The 17,082-nt window shown below is 50.4% G+C and overlaps 1 protein-coding gene across 1 annotated transcript in view; it reads right to left on the bottom strand.

Annotated features, from left to right (window-relative positions):
- Positions 1-203: 203 nt before the first annotated feature.
- Positions 204-17,082, bottom strand: part of tex264b (testis expressed 264, ER-phagy receptor b) — a 730,288-nt gene continuing 713,409 nt past the window's right edge. Inside the window, exon 4 of the mRNA XM_072472036.1 lies at positions 204-760. Coding sequence (XP_072328137.1) covers positions 459-760 — 302 coding nt within the window. The 3' untranslated portion in view covers positions 204-458. The remainder of the gene's footprint in view (positions 761-17,082) is intronic.

Raw genomic sequence — 17,082 nt, 5'->3', positions numbered from 1 at the left:
TTATAATGTTGATGGTTGGGTAATGTGTATGTATGGTTCAAATCTGTGACGCTGATCAAAGAGTAACTGCCTCCTCCCAAACCTCCAGCCCCATGACATTCAAACAGGCCTCACTTATTGAGGAGGACATGACAAAAAGTTGGGGAGAATGAAGCAGAACTATTAGTGAAGTACAAGAGGAGATAAAGAAATATAAAACTCAGTTTTAACTGTTAAAGCCAAATATTTGAATTTATTTAAAAAGTGAATGTTGCTGGGGTTTGTGAATACAGTATTATAGACACATTGATACAAGCCCCATCTTCAATCGAGACCAACTAATTTCAAGCTATTTGATTGGTTAACTACTATATTTCTATGGAATTGCAGCAAGCCCTCAGTACCTAATCGCACGGAAACGTACCAGGCAGAAGCGTTTGCTTGGTCCCAATAGGATTGTTACATAATTCCTTCTAATTTTATTCTTCCTCCAGTCTCCTGATATCCAAAGATTTCTTGGCTTCTGTCAGTTGATCCAGCTCCGCCTTAGCCACGGAGGCCAGCTGAGTGAGGCCAGGCTGTTCGCCATTACTGTTCGCTTCCAGGTCGAGATCCTCAAAGGATGATCCACTCGCCACCGACTCACTTTTGTCATTCTTGTCGCTGTCCTCCAGCTCCTTGTTGGTCAGGTCAGGGGTGACTGACTTTGCCAGTGATGTTTCCCTGCTCTCTGTGTAGGCCTCGTACGTCACTGAGCTGTTGTCACTGAATGAGTCGCCACCTGAGGTAAAGAGAGAAAAGGTTGGGCGTGACTGGAATCATACAGACATTGGCATCCCCAAAGCAGATTTTACCCAAATGAAAAATATCACAATCCGTCAAAGATGCTCCTTGCAACTGACGTGTTTGCAGTCTGGGCTTAACCACAGTAATTTCACTTCACCCTTTATACAGAACATCTCAGAATGTTTTATGAGGATATTGGTGAATGGCTATTGGTAGTGTGGACGAGAGAGATGGGGTTGGTAAACACAATGGGAAGATGTCCAGGTCTCTGTAACCCAAACGTAATGGGGCAGGGTTTCAGTAAGACTGGTGGAAGCTGTTGCCAGAAGAACAAATGGCTCCTGGATGAAGGGGGCAGGAACTAGCGGGAGGGGTATTCACAGTTAAAACCTGCAGAAGACATACACATGCTGCCGCCATGAAGTAAGCTGTTGAGATAAACACAAGAGTCTCGGTTGCCATACCCAGTTTAGTACACTTGGAATTTATTGGCTTTGTTAATATTTGGCAATGCCCAGAATCTTAAACTTGTTATGGTGCAGAAGGAGACCATTCAGCCCATCGTGTCTGTAGTGGCTCCTCAAATGAGGAATTCACCTCGTGTCATTCCCTCCCTTTCACCCCATAACCCTTCACAGTTTTCATCTTACGAGTTTAATTCCCTTTTGAAAGCTTCGATTGAACCTGCCCCTGCCACACTCTCAGCAGCGCTTTCCAAACCTTAGCTACTCGGTGTGTGTGAATATGTTTATTCCCATATCGCTTTTTTTCTTCTTTTGCAATTACTTCAACTCTACTCACCAGTGGGAACAGATTCTCCCTATCTACTCTGTCCAGAACTCTCAGGATTTTGAATACCTCTATCAAATCTTCTCTCAAGTCTACCCTGTCCAACCTTTCCTCAGAAGTTAACCCGGCCTTTCCAGGTATTAATTTAGTGAACTCTCTCTGGACTACTTCCTTTATTACATCCTTCCTTTAATAAGGAGACCAATACTGTTGACAATACTCCAGATGTGGTGTCGCCAATGCCCTGTATAACTGAAGCATAACCTCGCTACTTCTGTATTCAATTCCCCTCGCAATAAATTAGAACATTCTATTAGCTTTCCTAATTACTTGCTGTACCTGCATACTAACCTTTTGAGATTCATGCACGAGGAATTCCAGATCCCTCCGAATCTCGGTGCTCTGCCATCTCTCACCTTTAGGTAATAAGGTTATTTTTTATTTTTCCTGCCAAAATGGACAATTTCACATTTTTCCACAATGTACTCCTTTTGCCAGATCTTTGCTTACTCACATAACCTATATCATTTTGTAGCCTCCTTACGTCCTCTTCACAACTTACTTTCTTACCTATCTTTGACATCAGGAAATTTAGCAACCATACCTTCAGTTCCTTCATCCAAGTCATCAAAGTTGTAAACGGTTGAGGCCCCAGCATTAATCCCTGTGGCACATCACGTGTTACACCTCTCCAACATGAAAATGACCTATTTATACCTACTCTCTGCTTCCTGTTAGCCAGCCAACTTCAATCCATGCCAATATGTTACCCCTAAAGCATGTGATTTAATTTTCCACAATAACCTTTGATGTGTCACTTAGTCAATTGTCTTCTGGAACTCTAGGTACAGCACATTCACCGGTTCCCCTTTATCCACAGAACATGTTACTTCTTCAAAGAACTCCAATAAATTGGCTAAGCATGGTTTCCCTTTCAAAGTCTGCCTCATTTCCTTTGAATTTTTCCAAATGCCCTGCTATAACATCTTTAATGATGGCTTCTGACATTTTCCCTGTGACAGATGGCAATCTAACTGACCTGTAGAGTCATAGGGCACGATTCTTCCAAAAGGGAACAAAGTCCCATAGCGAGCACGTTTAGCCGCGTGTTTCCAGGGGCTCGCAGTGCCGATAAACACATGGCTATTCAACCTAACTCTCGTGGAATAAGGGGTCTGAACAGGGAACACATGGCCGAGGCCGCACATAGCCTTGGCCTTCAGTGGCATCATTGAATACCCCACTATCAAAATCTCGGGTAGCACAATTGACTGGAAATCTAAATGGGCAAATCACGAATATTGTGGCTACAAGAGTAAGTCAGAGGCTGGACATTTTGTGGGGACTGACTTGCCTGATTCCAAAACCTCTCCAACATCTACAAGGCACAAGTCAGGAGTGTGATGGAATATTCTCCCAATTGCCTGGATGGATGCAGTTCAAATAACACACAAAAGAAACTTAACACCAACCAAGACAAAACAACCTGCTTTATTGACACCCAAACGCTCACCGTAAACGTTCACACCCACCTCCACTGGCACAACGTGGCAATAGTATTAATGGATGTTAATTGTATTGTCATTGTTAAAGCTATACAGGTGGAGGGCATTGATTGACTTTTGAACACTAGCTGTTGGTTAGGGTGAAAGCAGACGTATGTAATACTGCATTCTGCAAATAAATCTAGGATGCAGTTAAAAGATTGCAAGCATCTGGTTTCCCATTTCACAACGTGGCTTCAAAATGAATTAACGTTGTAGAAGAGGGTGGTTGTCCAAAGATGGAAACTTAAGGAAACCAAATTCAGACAATAATTCTCATTTATACCCATTTGGACTCATTAGCAATAGTTAGCATCGATTTTATGAAGGGGAGGTCGTGCCTCACTAACTTGATCGAGTTTTTTGAGGAGGTGACAAAGATGATTGATGAGGGGAAGGCAGTGGATGTTGTTAACATGGGCTTCAGTGAAGCCTCATGGCAGACTGGTACAAAAGGTGAAGTCACACGAGATCAGAGGTGAGGTGGTAAGATGGATACAGAACTGGCTCGGTCACAGAGGCAAAAGGTAGTAGTCGGGGGGTGTTTTTCTGAATGGAAGGTTGTGACTAGTGGTGTATCACAGGAATCTGTGCAGGGCCTCTGTTGCCTGTCGTATACATAAACAATTCAGAGGAAAATCTAGATGGTCTGATTAGTAAGTTCGCCGATGACACCAAGGTTGGTGGAGTGGCAGGTAGTGTTAAAGATTGTCAGAGGATACAGCAGGACATAGATACGTTGGAGACTTGGGCAGAGAAATGGCAAATGGAGTTTAATCCAGACAAATGTGAGGTAATGCATTTTGGTAGGTCAAACATAAAGGGGAAATATACCATAAATGGCAAAACTCTTCAGAATATAGAAAGTCAGAGATCTGGGTGTGCAGGTTCACAGATCTTTGAAAATGGCACCAAATGTGGACAAGGTAGTCAAGAAAGCATATGGAATGCTTGCCTTCATTGGATGGGGCATCGAGTAAAAAACTGGCAAGTCATGCTGCAGTTGTATAGGACCTTGGTAAGGCCGCACTTGGAATATTGTGCACAATTCTGGTTGCCACATTACCAGAAGGATGTGCAGGCTTTGGAGAGGGTGCAGAGGAGGTTTATCAGGGTGTTGCCTGGTCTGGAAGGTGTTAGCTATGCAGAGAGGCTGACTAGACTCGGACTGTTTTCGTTCGAACAACGTTGATGGGTGACCTGATAGAGGTCTACAAGATTATGAGGGGCATGGATAGAGTGGATGGGTAGACACTCTTTCCCAGGGTGGAGGGGTCAGTCACCAGGGGACATAGGTTTAAGGTCCGTGGGGCAAAGTTTAGAGGAGATGTGCGAGGCAGGTATTTTACACAGAGGGTGGTGAGTGCCTGGAACGCGTTGCCAGAGGAGGTTGTGGAAGCAGATACATTAACGGCGTTCAAAGGGCATCTTGACAAACACATGGATATAGAGGGATATGGCACAAGGAAGTGCTGAGGGTTTTGGTCAAGGTTGGTATCATGACCAGTACAGGCCTGGAGGGCCGAAAGGCCTGTTCCTGTATTGTATTGTTCTTTGTAACTAGCCCTCTGTTTTGTACGAGCTCCGTCGCCGGAACTCCCCATTGTAGTGAGATTGGGATACCATTTTTAAATGGCGTCCCGATCTCCAAGACCCGAACCCCCACACTCCCCCAACACCCACGCCGGGCAACCCCAACCCAATTGCGTGCGTGTGCAAAACATGCCAGCATGGCACCTTGGCTGTGCCAACCTGGTACCCTGGCAGTGCCAGGCTGGACATCTTGGCAGTGCCAGGCTGGGTTCCAGGTGGTTCTACCAAGATGCCAGGCAGATGACACAAAGATTGGTTGGGTGGTTAACAGTGAGGTCTTGGGTTACAGGAAGATATAGACGGGATGGTCAAATGGCAGAAAAGTGGCAGGTGAAATTTAAACCTGAAAAGTGTCAGGTGATACACTTTGGAAGGAGTAATTTGACAAGGAAGTATTCAATGATTGGCCTGACACTTGGAAGTTCCACGAAACAAAGAGATCTAGGAGTGTTTGTACATTGATCTCTGGAGGCAGAAGGGCAGGTTAATAGGGTGGTGAAAAAGACATTTGGGACTCTTGCCTGTACAAAAGCAGGGAGGTCATGTTCGATATGTGTGCATGTTCACAGATCTCTGAAGACAGCAGGATAGGTAGATAAGGTGGTCATGAAGGCCGATGGGATTCTTGCCTTTATTGACCGAGGCATTGAATATAAGAGCAGGTTAAGGGAGGTTTTGCTGGAGTTGTATAAAACGCTGGTTAGGTCCCAGCAGGAGTACTGTGTGCAATCCTGCTCGCCACATCATAGGAAGGATGTGATTGCACTGGAGGGGGTGCAGAGGCGATTCACCAGAATGTTGTCTCGGATGGAACATTTAAGTTATGAAGAGAGATTGGATAGGCTTGGGTTGTTTTTCCTCGAGTAGAGAAGACTGAGGGGCCGACCTGATTGAGGGGCACAAGATTATGAGAGGCATGAACAGTGTGGATAGGGAACAGCTGTTCACTTTAGTTGAAAAGTGAATTACGAGGGCACACAAGTTCAAGGTGAGGGGCAAGAGGTTTAAGGGGTATTTGAGGAAAAACCTTTTGACCCAGAGAGTGGTGATGTTCTGGCATGTACTGCCTGGGAGGGTGGTAGAGGCGGGATGCTTCACATCCTTTAAAAAGTACCTGGTTAAACACTTGGCACATCATACATTCAAGGCTATGGGCCAAGTGCTTTCAGATGGGATTAGGTAGGCAGGTCAGGTGTCATGCTTCGGTGCAGACTCGATGGGCCGAAGGGCCTCTTCTACACTGTATTATTCTGTGATAATCATGGTGTTTGTTTTGTGTGCGCGTGTGAGGGGCGGGGGTGTAGATGAAGAACTTGAGGATCCATAAGTGCATCCTACAGGGAAGGAGGTATATGGGGGGCCTGGTGCTTCCGGACCTCCTATTCCGGACCACGGGCAGCGACTGCAGAAAGAGAAAGGTGGAGGAGAGGTGCTTGACCCTGTACCCCGGCCGCCGCCGTTCAGCATGCCTGGGCGCCGTGGACAACGTAGTCCGGACCGGCCAGCAGTTCCAGAAGAAACTGCACAACCTACTCAGAGCAGCCAGGGTGAGTTGGCAACACTGTGCCCCTGGCACTAACCCTGTCCCACACACACATAATCCTACCCTAACCCAGAGGGCAGCCGAACCCCCACTGTGAATCACATGCCGGTACCCATACTGGCCACATGGTTGGGTGCCCTGGCCACTGAAGTCACCAGTTACCCACCCCCTGGGCTGCATGCGTCGGACTGTCTAACTGTTGTTTTCTGTTGCACCACCCTCTCCAGAATAAGGCTGCGCACAACCGCCGGGAGTGGAAGAAGACAGGAGGGGGACCGTTCGACCTGCGGCCCCTCACCAGGCTGAGCAATGGGCCCTGGAAATGGTTGGCGGCCCGGAGGAAAGGGAGGTCGCCGAGGTGGAGTTGGCCGCGGGCGAGGAAGTGAGACCCCGCTTAGTTGCGGTTCCCCATGACACGTGTGTCAGCCCCCTCACCCACACATCATCCTCACACCAACACCACCCTCACCCCAACACCACCCTCACCCCAACACCACCCTCACCCCAACACCACCCTCACTCCCACATCACCCTCACCCCAACACCACCCTCACTCCCATATCACCCTCACCCCAACACCACCCTCACTCCCACATCACCCTCACCCCCACATCATCCTCACACCAACACCACCCTCACCTCAACACCACCCTCACTCCCACATCACCCTCACCCCAACACCACCCTCACTCCCACATCACCCTCACCCCCACATCATCCTCACACCAACACCACCCTCACCCCAACACCACCCTCACCCCAACACCACCCTCACTCCCACACCACCCTCACCCCAACACCACCCTCACTCCCACATCACCCTCACCCCAACACCACCCTCACTCCCACATCACCCTCACCCCAACACCACCCTCACTCCCACACCACCCTCACTCCCACACCACCCTCACCCCAACACCACCCTCACCCCAACACCACCCTCACCCCAACACCACCCTCACTCCCACATCACCCTCACCCCAACACCACCCTCACTCCCACACCACCCTCACCCCAACACCACCCTCACTCCAACACCACATCACCCTCACCCCAACACCACCCTCACCCCAACACCACCCTCACCCCAACACCACCCTCACCCCAACACCACCCTCACTCCCACATCACCCTCACCCCCACACCACCCTCACCCTCCACTTCACGGTCATCCAACACCACCCTCACCCCAAAACCACCCTCACTCCCACATCACCCTCACCCCCACACCACCCTCACTCCCACATCACCCTCACCCCAACACCACCCTCACCCCAACACCACCCTCACCCCAACACCACCCTCATTCCCACATCACCCTCACCCCAACACCACCCTCACCCCAACAACACCCTCACCCCAACACCACCCTCACTCCCACAACACACCAACACCACCCTCACCCCCCACATCACCGTCATCCAACACCACCCTCACCCCAACACCACCCTCACTCCCACATCACCCTCACCCCCACACCACCCTCACCCTCCACTTCACGGTCATCCAACACCACCCTCACCCCAAAACCACCCTCACTCCCACATCACCCTCACCCCCACACCACCCTCACCCCAACACCACCCTCACTCCCACAACACCCTCACCCCAACACCACCCTCACCCCAACACCACCTTCACCCCCACAACACCCCAACACCACCCTCACCCCAACACCACCCTCACCCCAACACCACCCTCACTCCCACAACACCCCAACACCACCATCACTCACACAACACCCTCACCCCCCACATCACCGCCATCCAACACCACCCTCACCCCAACACCACCCTCACTCCCACAACACCCCAACACCACCATCACTCACACAACACCCTCACCCCCCACATCACCGCCATCCAACACCACCCTCACCCCAACACCACCCTCACTCCCACAACACCCCAACACCACCATCACTCACACAACATCCTCACCCCCCACATCACCGCCATCCAGCACCACCCTCACCCCAACACCACCCTCACTCCCACAACACCCTCACCCCCACACCACCCTCACCCCCACACCACCCTCACCCCCACACCACCCTCACCCTCCACATCACCGTCATCCAACACCACCCTCACCCCAACACCACCCTCACTCCCACATCACCCTCACCCCCACACCACCCTCACCCCAACACCACCCTCACTCCCACAACACCCTCACCCCAACACCACCCTCACCCCAACATCACCTTCACTCCCACAACACCCCAACAGCACCCTCACTCCCACAACACCCTCACCCCAACACCACCCTCACCACAACACCACCTTCACTCCCACAACACACTCACCCCCACAACACCCTCACCCCAACACCACCCTCACCCCCCACATCACCGTCATCCAACACCACCCTCACCCCAACACCACCCTCACTCCCACATCACCCTCACCCCAACACCACCCTCACTCCAACATCACCCTCACCCCAACACCACCCTCATCCCCACAACACCCTTACCCCAACACCACCCTCACCCCAACACCACCCACACCCCAACACCATCCTCACCCCCACATCACCCTCACCCCAACACTACCCTCACCCCCACAACACCGTCATCCAACACCACCCTCACCCCAACACCACCCTCACCCCTATAACACCGTCATCCAACACCACCCTCACCCCAACACCACCCTCAGCCCAACACCACCCTCACCCCAACACCACCCTCACTCCCACAATACCCTCACCCCAACACCACCCTCACCCCAACACCACCCTCACCCCAACACCACCCTCACTCCCACAACACCCTCACCCCAACACCACCCTCACTCCCACAACACCCTCACCCCAACACCACCCTCACCCCCCACATCACCGTCATCCAACACCACCCTCGCCCCAACACCACCCTCACCCCCACAACACCGTCATCCAACACCACCCTCACCCCAACACCACCCTCACCCCAACACCACCCTCACCCCAACACCACCCTCACTCCCAAAACACCCTCACCCCAACACCACCCTCATCCCAACACCACCCTCTCCCCAACACCACCCTCACCCCAACACCACCCTCACCCCAACACCACCCTCACTCCCAGAACATCCTCACCCCAACACCACCCTCACCCCCACATCACCCTCACCCCCTACATCACCGTCATCAAACACCACCCTCACCCACACAGCACCCTCACTCTATACCACCCCACCCCCTCACCCTACACCACCCCCACCCACACGCCTACCCGGCCCGCAGTCTAATCATGCATTTTGTCTTGTGTCTTACTGCTGGAGATGGGGCAGGTCCAACAGGCGCCCCCTGCCCCCAGCCAGTGCCACAGCCGGAGCCCCCCTATGAGCCGGCACCAACGCTGAAAGCAGCTCGGACACCAGCCCTCCGCCCGAGACCCCGGAGCTCGGGTTGGAGGATGACAGTGATTTTCCGCCACAACTGTCTCCAACACCCTCCACCATCCCAGAGACTCTCACCTCAGTTGGGCATGTTAGTGAAGAGGCTCCTGGGACACTATCTGGTGCGCACCACACAGCTGCTCTGGTGCAGCAAGTGGAGGTAGGCATACCCGACGGGGTGGACGGTCGGAATCCAGGCTGAGCTGAGGAACTAGCTGCCGTCCAGACAGGTCTCGAACCTCTGGAACAGACAGTCCCATCTATAGTGGATATACAGTCACAGAGCCAGGGACCACATCAGGGGTTGTCGGCAAGGATCCAGCACCTGCAGGTGCAGTTGGAAGAGTCCACCCGCGTGCAGCAGCAGGAGATGGTGTCGACCATGCATGCACCCAGGCCAACATCACATGGGGTGTCGGCGGCGGTGCAGGCATTGGGGCCGATGGTTTTGGCTATGGATCAGCATGTTCAAGGCCTGGGGCATTCTGTGCAGGCACTGGCCGAGGCCCAGGACAGGTTGCCGCCTCACAAGTAGTCATATCCATGAGCCACCTGGAAATTGCAGCGGCGCTCCTGCGCGTGGCCCATTCACAGCAGGCCATGGCTGGGAATGTCAGCGGCATTGCCCAGGCGCTGGCCAATGTGGCGCAATCACAGGCTGATGTGACACAGACCCAGAAGGTGGTGGCACAGTCGCAGCGTGATGTCCCAGATCGCGATGGTCCACACTCTGTGCTCCATGGCCGCGAGCATGCAGACCCTGGTTGAGACCCAGAACGGGCCTCCAGGACTGGCAACGGCAGGTGTCAGGGGAGCTTTAGGGGTTAGATCTGCTCGCACCCCCATTCCATGGAATAGCCTGGGGGCCATCCAGCACCACGAGGGAGGAGGAGGTGATGGTCCTGTGCCGGTGACTACCGCACAGAAGGTGCCGGAAGGCCGCTGCACCTCGGGCTCTCCACTCCTGTCTATGATGCATCTGGTGAGCAGCAGGCAGAACGAGGCGGCACCACCCCACCGGTGACCCCTGAGCAGCAGCCGGGTCCATCCAGCACGGTCGCCCCAGAAGACGCCTGCCAATGCGACCCAGGTCACAGGGCAGGAATCATAGCCGGCCACCTACACTTCTGCTGTACCGTCTGGGGATCCACCTAGATGTAGCTTTAGGGTCCGTCAGGTCAGGAAGTTAGACACCAGTTAAGTTGGCATGGGTGCAGGGCACAATTTGGTTATAGGGGCAAGGGCACAAAACTGTATATATTCGTTCATATTAAACACCAGTTACCACCGGTGGCCTGGCTTCCACACCATCCCCGACTGTCACCACCACCGCTACCCCAGGGATTCAATGGGACCATGTGATTGGATGGCCAGCTCGCATGCAAGGTCCGAACATGCAGACCCCGGTCGAGACCAGAACGGGCCTCCAGGACTGGCAGCGCCACGTGTCGGGGAGCTTTCGGGGTTAGATCTGCTCGCACCCCCATTCCATGGAGTAGCCTGGGGGCCATCCAGCACCCCGAGGGAGGAGGAGGTGATGGGCCCGTGCCGGTGACTCCCGCAGGGAAGGTGCCGGTGGAAAGTGGTGGAAAGTGCTACCGTGGGCAGGAGTCAGATGTTGCCAAATGATGTAGAGCACAGAGCTCACCGCAGAGCGGGTTGCCATCATCCTCCATTCCATGGACCAGACCCGCTGTTACTGACAACCCAGGGCCCTCACCCTGTAGTGCTCCAGGTACGTATCACGGAGGGAGTTGTAGGTGGGGAGTGGCTGGGGCCGGGGGGTGGGGAATGCTGTATCCATGTTCCTGTCCAGTTCCCCCTCCTCCACGTGCCCGCCCCCAAGTCGGTGAACCTGGAGGCGATCAGAGCGTCCTGTAAGCTTTGGCCCTGGCGCACATGTCCTGCGGCCTCCCATGCCTGCCTGGGGTCCATGTCCTGCCCACCTTTGCCCTCCTCCGTATCCTCCTTGTTGGATGAAGCCTTGCGTTTTCCTCCAGTACATCGCCCCTCTGCTGCGCAATATTGTGGAGGATACAGCAGGCCACCACGAAGTGGGCAGCCCTCTCAGCATCATACTGGAGGGCCCCTCCAGAGTGGTCCAAAGCACCTAAACCGCATCTTCAGGAGGCCGAAGCACCGCTCGATCGTGCTCCTGGTTGCTGCATGGGCGTCACTGTAGTGGGTCTCCTTGTCGGTCTGTGGCCTCCGGATAGGTGTCAACAGCCTCGGCCGCAGCGGGCAACTCCTGTCCCCCAGCCAGAGGGGTAGTGGGGGAGGGCGTCTCGAACATATCAAGAACCGGTGAGTGTGCCTGGATGAAGGCGTCATGCATACTGCCCGGGTACCGGGCACAGATGTGTATGATGCACCGCTAACGGTCACATATAAGTTGCACGTTCATCAAGTGGAACGCCTTTCGGTTTGTGTAGAGCGGCAGGTGCTCGTAGGGGGACATGCATCCCGTCGATCACCCCCTGGACCTGGGGCATCCTGTCGATGGCGGTGAACGCCGCTGCCTGGGTATCCTGGTGTGCTCGGTCCACATTGAAATGGATGCGTTGTACCGTCTGGGTATACAGGGCCTCCGTGACGGCGCGGATGCACAATTGCACCAAGTATGTGAGATCCTGGACAGGTACCCACTCGGCACCTGGAAAGATCCTGTGGCGTAAAAGTTCAGGGCGACCGTCACCATGACCCGCCTACGCCTACTACTCTTCCTGGTAGTCACCCAATGTTTTCTGCCTGTGCAGTCATTGCTTGCGGTGTGACCAGCTTGCTGAACATGCTATCCATGATGTCCTCAGCATCACAGATGATCCATAGTGAGCCTATCCGCAGCTCTAGTCGCACAATGCCTTCATTTGGCAGCTGTAGGTGGGCACACTTCCTGCACACATGGTCACCAGAGACACTGGAAGTGTCCCTGATTTCCCACATATTGCAAGAGGGGCTGAGTTCTCCTGCCATATGCTTGAACTAAACTCTTTGTTTCTTCCTTAAGTTTAGAGTACTGGTTATGCAAGGGACCATCCTTTACTTTAAACACTCGCTCCTCCAAAACTGTTATAGTGAGTTATGAGAACACGCAAATGTTCACATTATTAATTACTTTTCATTTTCAGGACAGATGGTTGGTGGTGGTGGTGGTGGGGGGGGGGGGGGGGGGCAGATATGGAAAATGTTAAAGTTTATTGTATACTAAGATAGCATTTATCATCATCTTACATCTGTTCTTAAGAATAGTTTCTGTTTCAATTTTAATTTAAAAAAAGAGGGGAATCTGTTTGGATCCAATAGATTCTGTTGATGCTTGTTACATCCTTCATAGTTTAAGGTAATAAGGTGAACAGATGCTATGTATTGATTAATGAATTATACTCAGATGTGTAAATAAAGAAGAATCAGCCAGCACTGGTTAGATTGGAGAAGTCAGCTCTGTGGTGGGCAATACACTGTCTCCACCAAAGCATCCTCGTCTCGGTGTCTTCTTGCCAACCAGGTTTAGGAATTCCACTGACAAGGATGACCATGGAACCACTGTCAATTGTTGTAATAACCCATCTGGTTCACTAATGTCCTTGAGGGAAGGAAATCTGCTGACCTTACCTGCTCTGGCCTACAGGCAACGCACAGCATTGTGGTTGACTCTTAACAGGCTTCTGCAATTGTCTAGCAAGCCACTCAACTGAAGGATAAAAACACAGGCCTTTCCAGCAATGCCCACATCTCACAAAAGGATAAAGAGAAAATATATATCTTGGACAATTGTCAGTTTAGATGAAGCTACAAATTGTGAACTTGGAGATGAAATGCAATGACAGAGACACACAGTCAGTGATGCTTTAAACAGTGTGTTGTTTGGGAAGCCTTTGCTGAATTCAGAAGTATGAAATGTAGGAGGTAGTTAGAAGCTGTCATGTTTAAGGCAAGCAAAATCACCTACTATGAGAAGGTAAAGCATATTCTTTGTCTTCTATTAAGTGGAGAAAGGTTTAGATAATCCCGGGCATAACTGTTGTACTGCAGGTCTACAAGTGTTGCATGAGAAAAACTGCTTTATTACTTATAAACTGGGCAGCACGGTAGCACAGTGGTTAGCACAGTTGCTTCACAGCTCCAGGGTCCCAGGTTCGATTCCCGGCTTGGGTCACTGTCTGTGCGGAATCTGCACGTTCTCCCCGTGTCTGCGTGGGTTTCCTCCGGTGCTCCGGCTTCCTCCCACAGTCCAAAGATGTGTAGGTTAGCTAGATTGGCCATGATAAATTGCCCTTAGTGTCTGGAAAAGGTTAGCTGGAGTTACGGGGATAGGATGGAGGTGTGGGCTTAAGTAGGGTGCTCTTTCCAAGAGCCGGTGCAGACTCAATGGGCCGAATGGCCTCCTTCAGCACTGTAAATTCTATGAAATCTATGAAACATCTGGCCTTTGTGTAACAAGAACAAAACGCATATTAAATAGTTTGCTAAAGGTATCTAAGGGGCTTGCAATGTCACATCCTGCGAGTTACGCTGTTGAGTATCATTGAGCACTGTAAGACAAATCGGAACGTAAAGGATGTGAGATCTGCTGACTGGGTTAATTCATGCAAATGAGCCTGAGAAGACATCAAATGTAGGACACAGAACTTGTAAAAGGCAGTGACTGTGGTTAAGACTTGAACAATTGCTCAATCTCTTCCAATAAAGTTAATTATCCTAAATCCTCCCTGACTCAACTGAAAATGTCATCTCTAGGATCCCGTTGGCTCCTCTGTGCTTGTCTAACTCTCAACCCAGCTTTGAAAGGAATCAAAATGGCAGAGTTAATAATTAGTAAATAAAATTCACTGCTCAGGGGGGAAGAAATTCAAAATGCGCAGGCCCCTTTGAAGCATGTTAGTTTTATATAAAGAACTTGCCTTCAGACAGTGCTTTTCAGGACTTCAAAACACATCGCAGCATTTTACAACTGATGCCTATCAAAATCCCGCAAACAGCAATGACACTAATAACCAGATAATCTATTTAAGATTATTATTGGGACAAATATTGGCCAGGATACTGGGAGAACCCCTCTGCTGCTCTTTGAACAGTACCATGGAATCTTTTACAGCTCCTGGAGTGGGCCTCTGTTTTATGTCCCAGCCATCAGACAGCACCTCCAGCAGTGCAGCGCTCCCTCTGTACTGCACTGGAATGCCACTCGAGACTTTGGGCTCAAGTTTCTGAAGTGGGGTTTGACCTCACCATGTTTTTGACTCTGAGGCTCGAGTGCTACCATTAGGGCACTTACGCCCTCTAGCTCTAATCTCCCTGGCCAAGTTAAGCTTGCCTCTTCAACCCTTGCTTAGCTTTTATCACTTCCTTTTTCAAACACTTTTTTAATACCCCCTTTTAGGTAGTTTTTGTTTATCAGCCGCCGGGTTTTATCTTTTCCCAGCTTTCCAAAAGTCAGGAACTAGCCAGCGGATTCATCAGCATGCACTGATAGCGCTTCAGTTACGGACAAACATTCTGACCCCGCTGGAAACATTGCCCTCTCTTTTCCGGTGCAGCTGTGTATTTGCAGCATTGGCTGTGCCTATTTTGATTATCTGATTTTAATTTTGATATCGCTGCAAGTTAAAACACCCTGTCTTCCATTTATATTTCTTCTTAATCCCAATGTTTTTTCAAGTCAAAGACTCGGCTGCTGCTATTCCATCCTTGTCTAACGTGTAAATCCCATTATCGGAGCAGTCAATCCTCTTGTCAGAGATGTAATTACTGTCTGTGTTTTTCGTTAGACTGTGTTAATTGTGCACAGTGATTAAATGGCAGAACGTGTCAGAGTATTTAATTGGTCTTGGGGCGAAGTTGCAATCAATAGCACTGGATAAAGCAGGAGTACATTAATAATTATTAAATATGTACAGTCAGGGCAGCAGTGAGAATATCACATGGATTTTGAAAGCTCTTACATCAATATGAGTAGTGTTACAGATATTTCACATCCTTAATGTGAGTAAATTAAAGACGATTTTGGAAGGAAGGATTGTGTTTATTATCATTAGGAAGAACTTCATTCTTCCTAAATAATTTGTGAGTTGGTGCAGCCAACCAGTATAAAGACGTCCACAATATTGATGCCAGGATCTGCATCTGAACTCAGCTGCTGCTGTGGTAAAGGTGATACATTGGTCTCTGGAGCTGCCTTCACACTGGCATTTTGAGAGTCCCAGCCGCTGCCAATATTTAATTCGAGGACTCTCGCACATGTGGGGAAAACGCCAATATAAAGTTGCTGGACTGACAACAGCTGCAGACTGCGGAAGTCATGTTTAAATACAGGTTTTCTTGGTGAGGAATCTGAAAACGTTACATTGGGAACCTTAGCAGAAAATGCAGGAAGCACATCCTGTGGGTCGCCCTTCAACGGGACAGGGCCTGAAGACAAGTCCAGCCTGAAACATTCCTCTCCACAGATGCTGACTGACTTGTTGAGTGTTCCCAACATTTTCTGCTTTCCTCTCGATTGCAGCGTTTATTTACAAAATTTACATTACAGGTCATCACCAGATGCAGGAGACTCTCACCCAGAACGACTGGCGGTGTTTAGGGGGCCCATTGGAAATCTATACCTGTAATCATGCTGTAAGGTGTTGATAGAATCTCTGTGCAATTCCAGCATTTTGTGTTCTAACAATTGGATCTTGTTGTTTAAGAATCTTACAGTGGCATGTCACTGTCACCTGAAGTGTAAAAGACATGCATTTATACTGCTCCTTTCACAAACGTAGGGTGTCCTAAATGATTTACAGTCAATGAAGTGTAGTTGCTGCTGCAACATAGGAATTATGGCAGCCAATGTGTGCTTTGTTATGTTCTAGGTGTAAAATAAGCGGCTTTCTTGTGGTGCACTTGACAAAGGAAGGTTCAGACGTGGAGATAACTTCAACACGTTTATTAAACTATTTACACATCTATTACTCGGGTTCGACACTACTGCTGATCCTACGATAGCTGAATAACCAGTTGCTGCAATCCACGTGGTGGGTGTAATATTGAATCAACCCTGTGTCGGTACTCACTGACTGTCTCCACTGGAAAGAGGCAGATCATGTGTGTGGTGTCCTTTATATATGGGTTGGTGTAATGCCCTCCTGTGGTGGTGTCACTTCCGTGTGTATCGTGAATGTCCATTGGTCGTGTCCTATCTAACTGATCTATTGGTTGAGTGTGTGTGTGTGATGTTTCTGGTGCTCCCTCTAGTGTCTAGCTCGCCTACATGCATTTACATTGATGCACATCACCACAATGTGCACACAGCAAGACTCCACAATTACATGATTGTGGCCAGATAGTTATTCAATATTGTCTGAGGGATAAATATTGGCTGGAATACCTGAAGAAGTCACTGCCTGGCTTTTAATAATACCACAGGATTTTTTTAAACCATCTGACGGCAGACAGAGCCTCAGTTTAACATCTCAGTCAA

Source organism: Scyliorhinus torazame, chromosome 13 (genome assembly GCF_047496885.1).
Source record: "Scyliorhinus torazame isolate Kashiwa2021f chromosome 13, sScyTor2.1, whole genome shotgun sequence".
Classification (NCBI taxonomy): Eukaryota; Metazoa; Chordata; class Chondrichthyes; order Carcharhiniformes; family Scyliorhinidae; genus Scyliorhinus; species Scyliorhinus torazame.
Note: the sequence above shows the minus strand (reverse complement) of the source record. Positions and strands in the feature narration are given on the sequence as shown.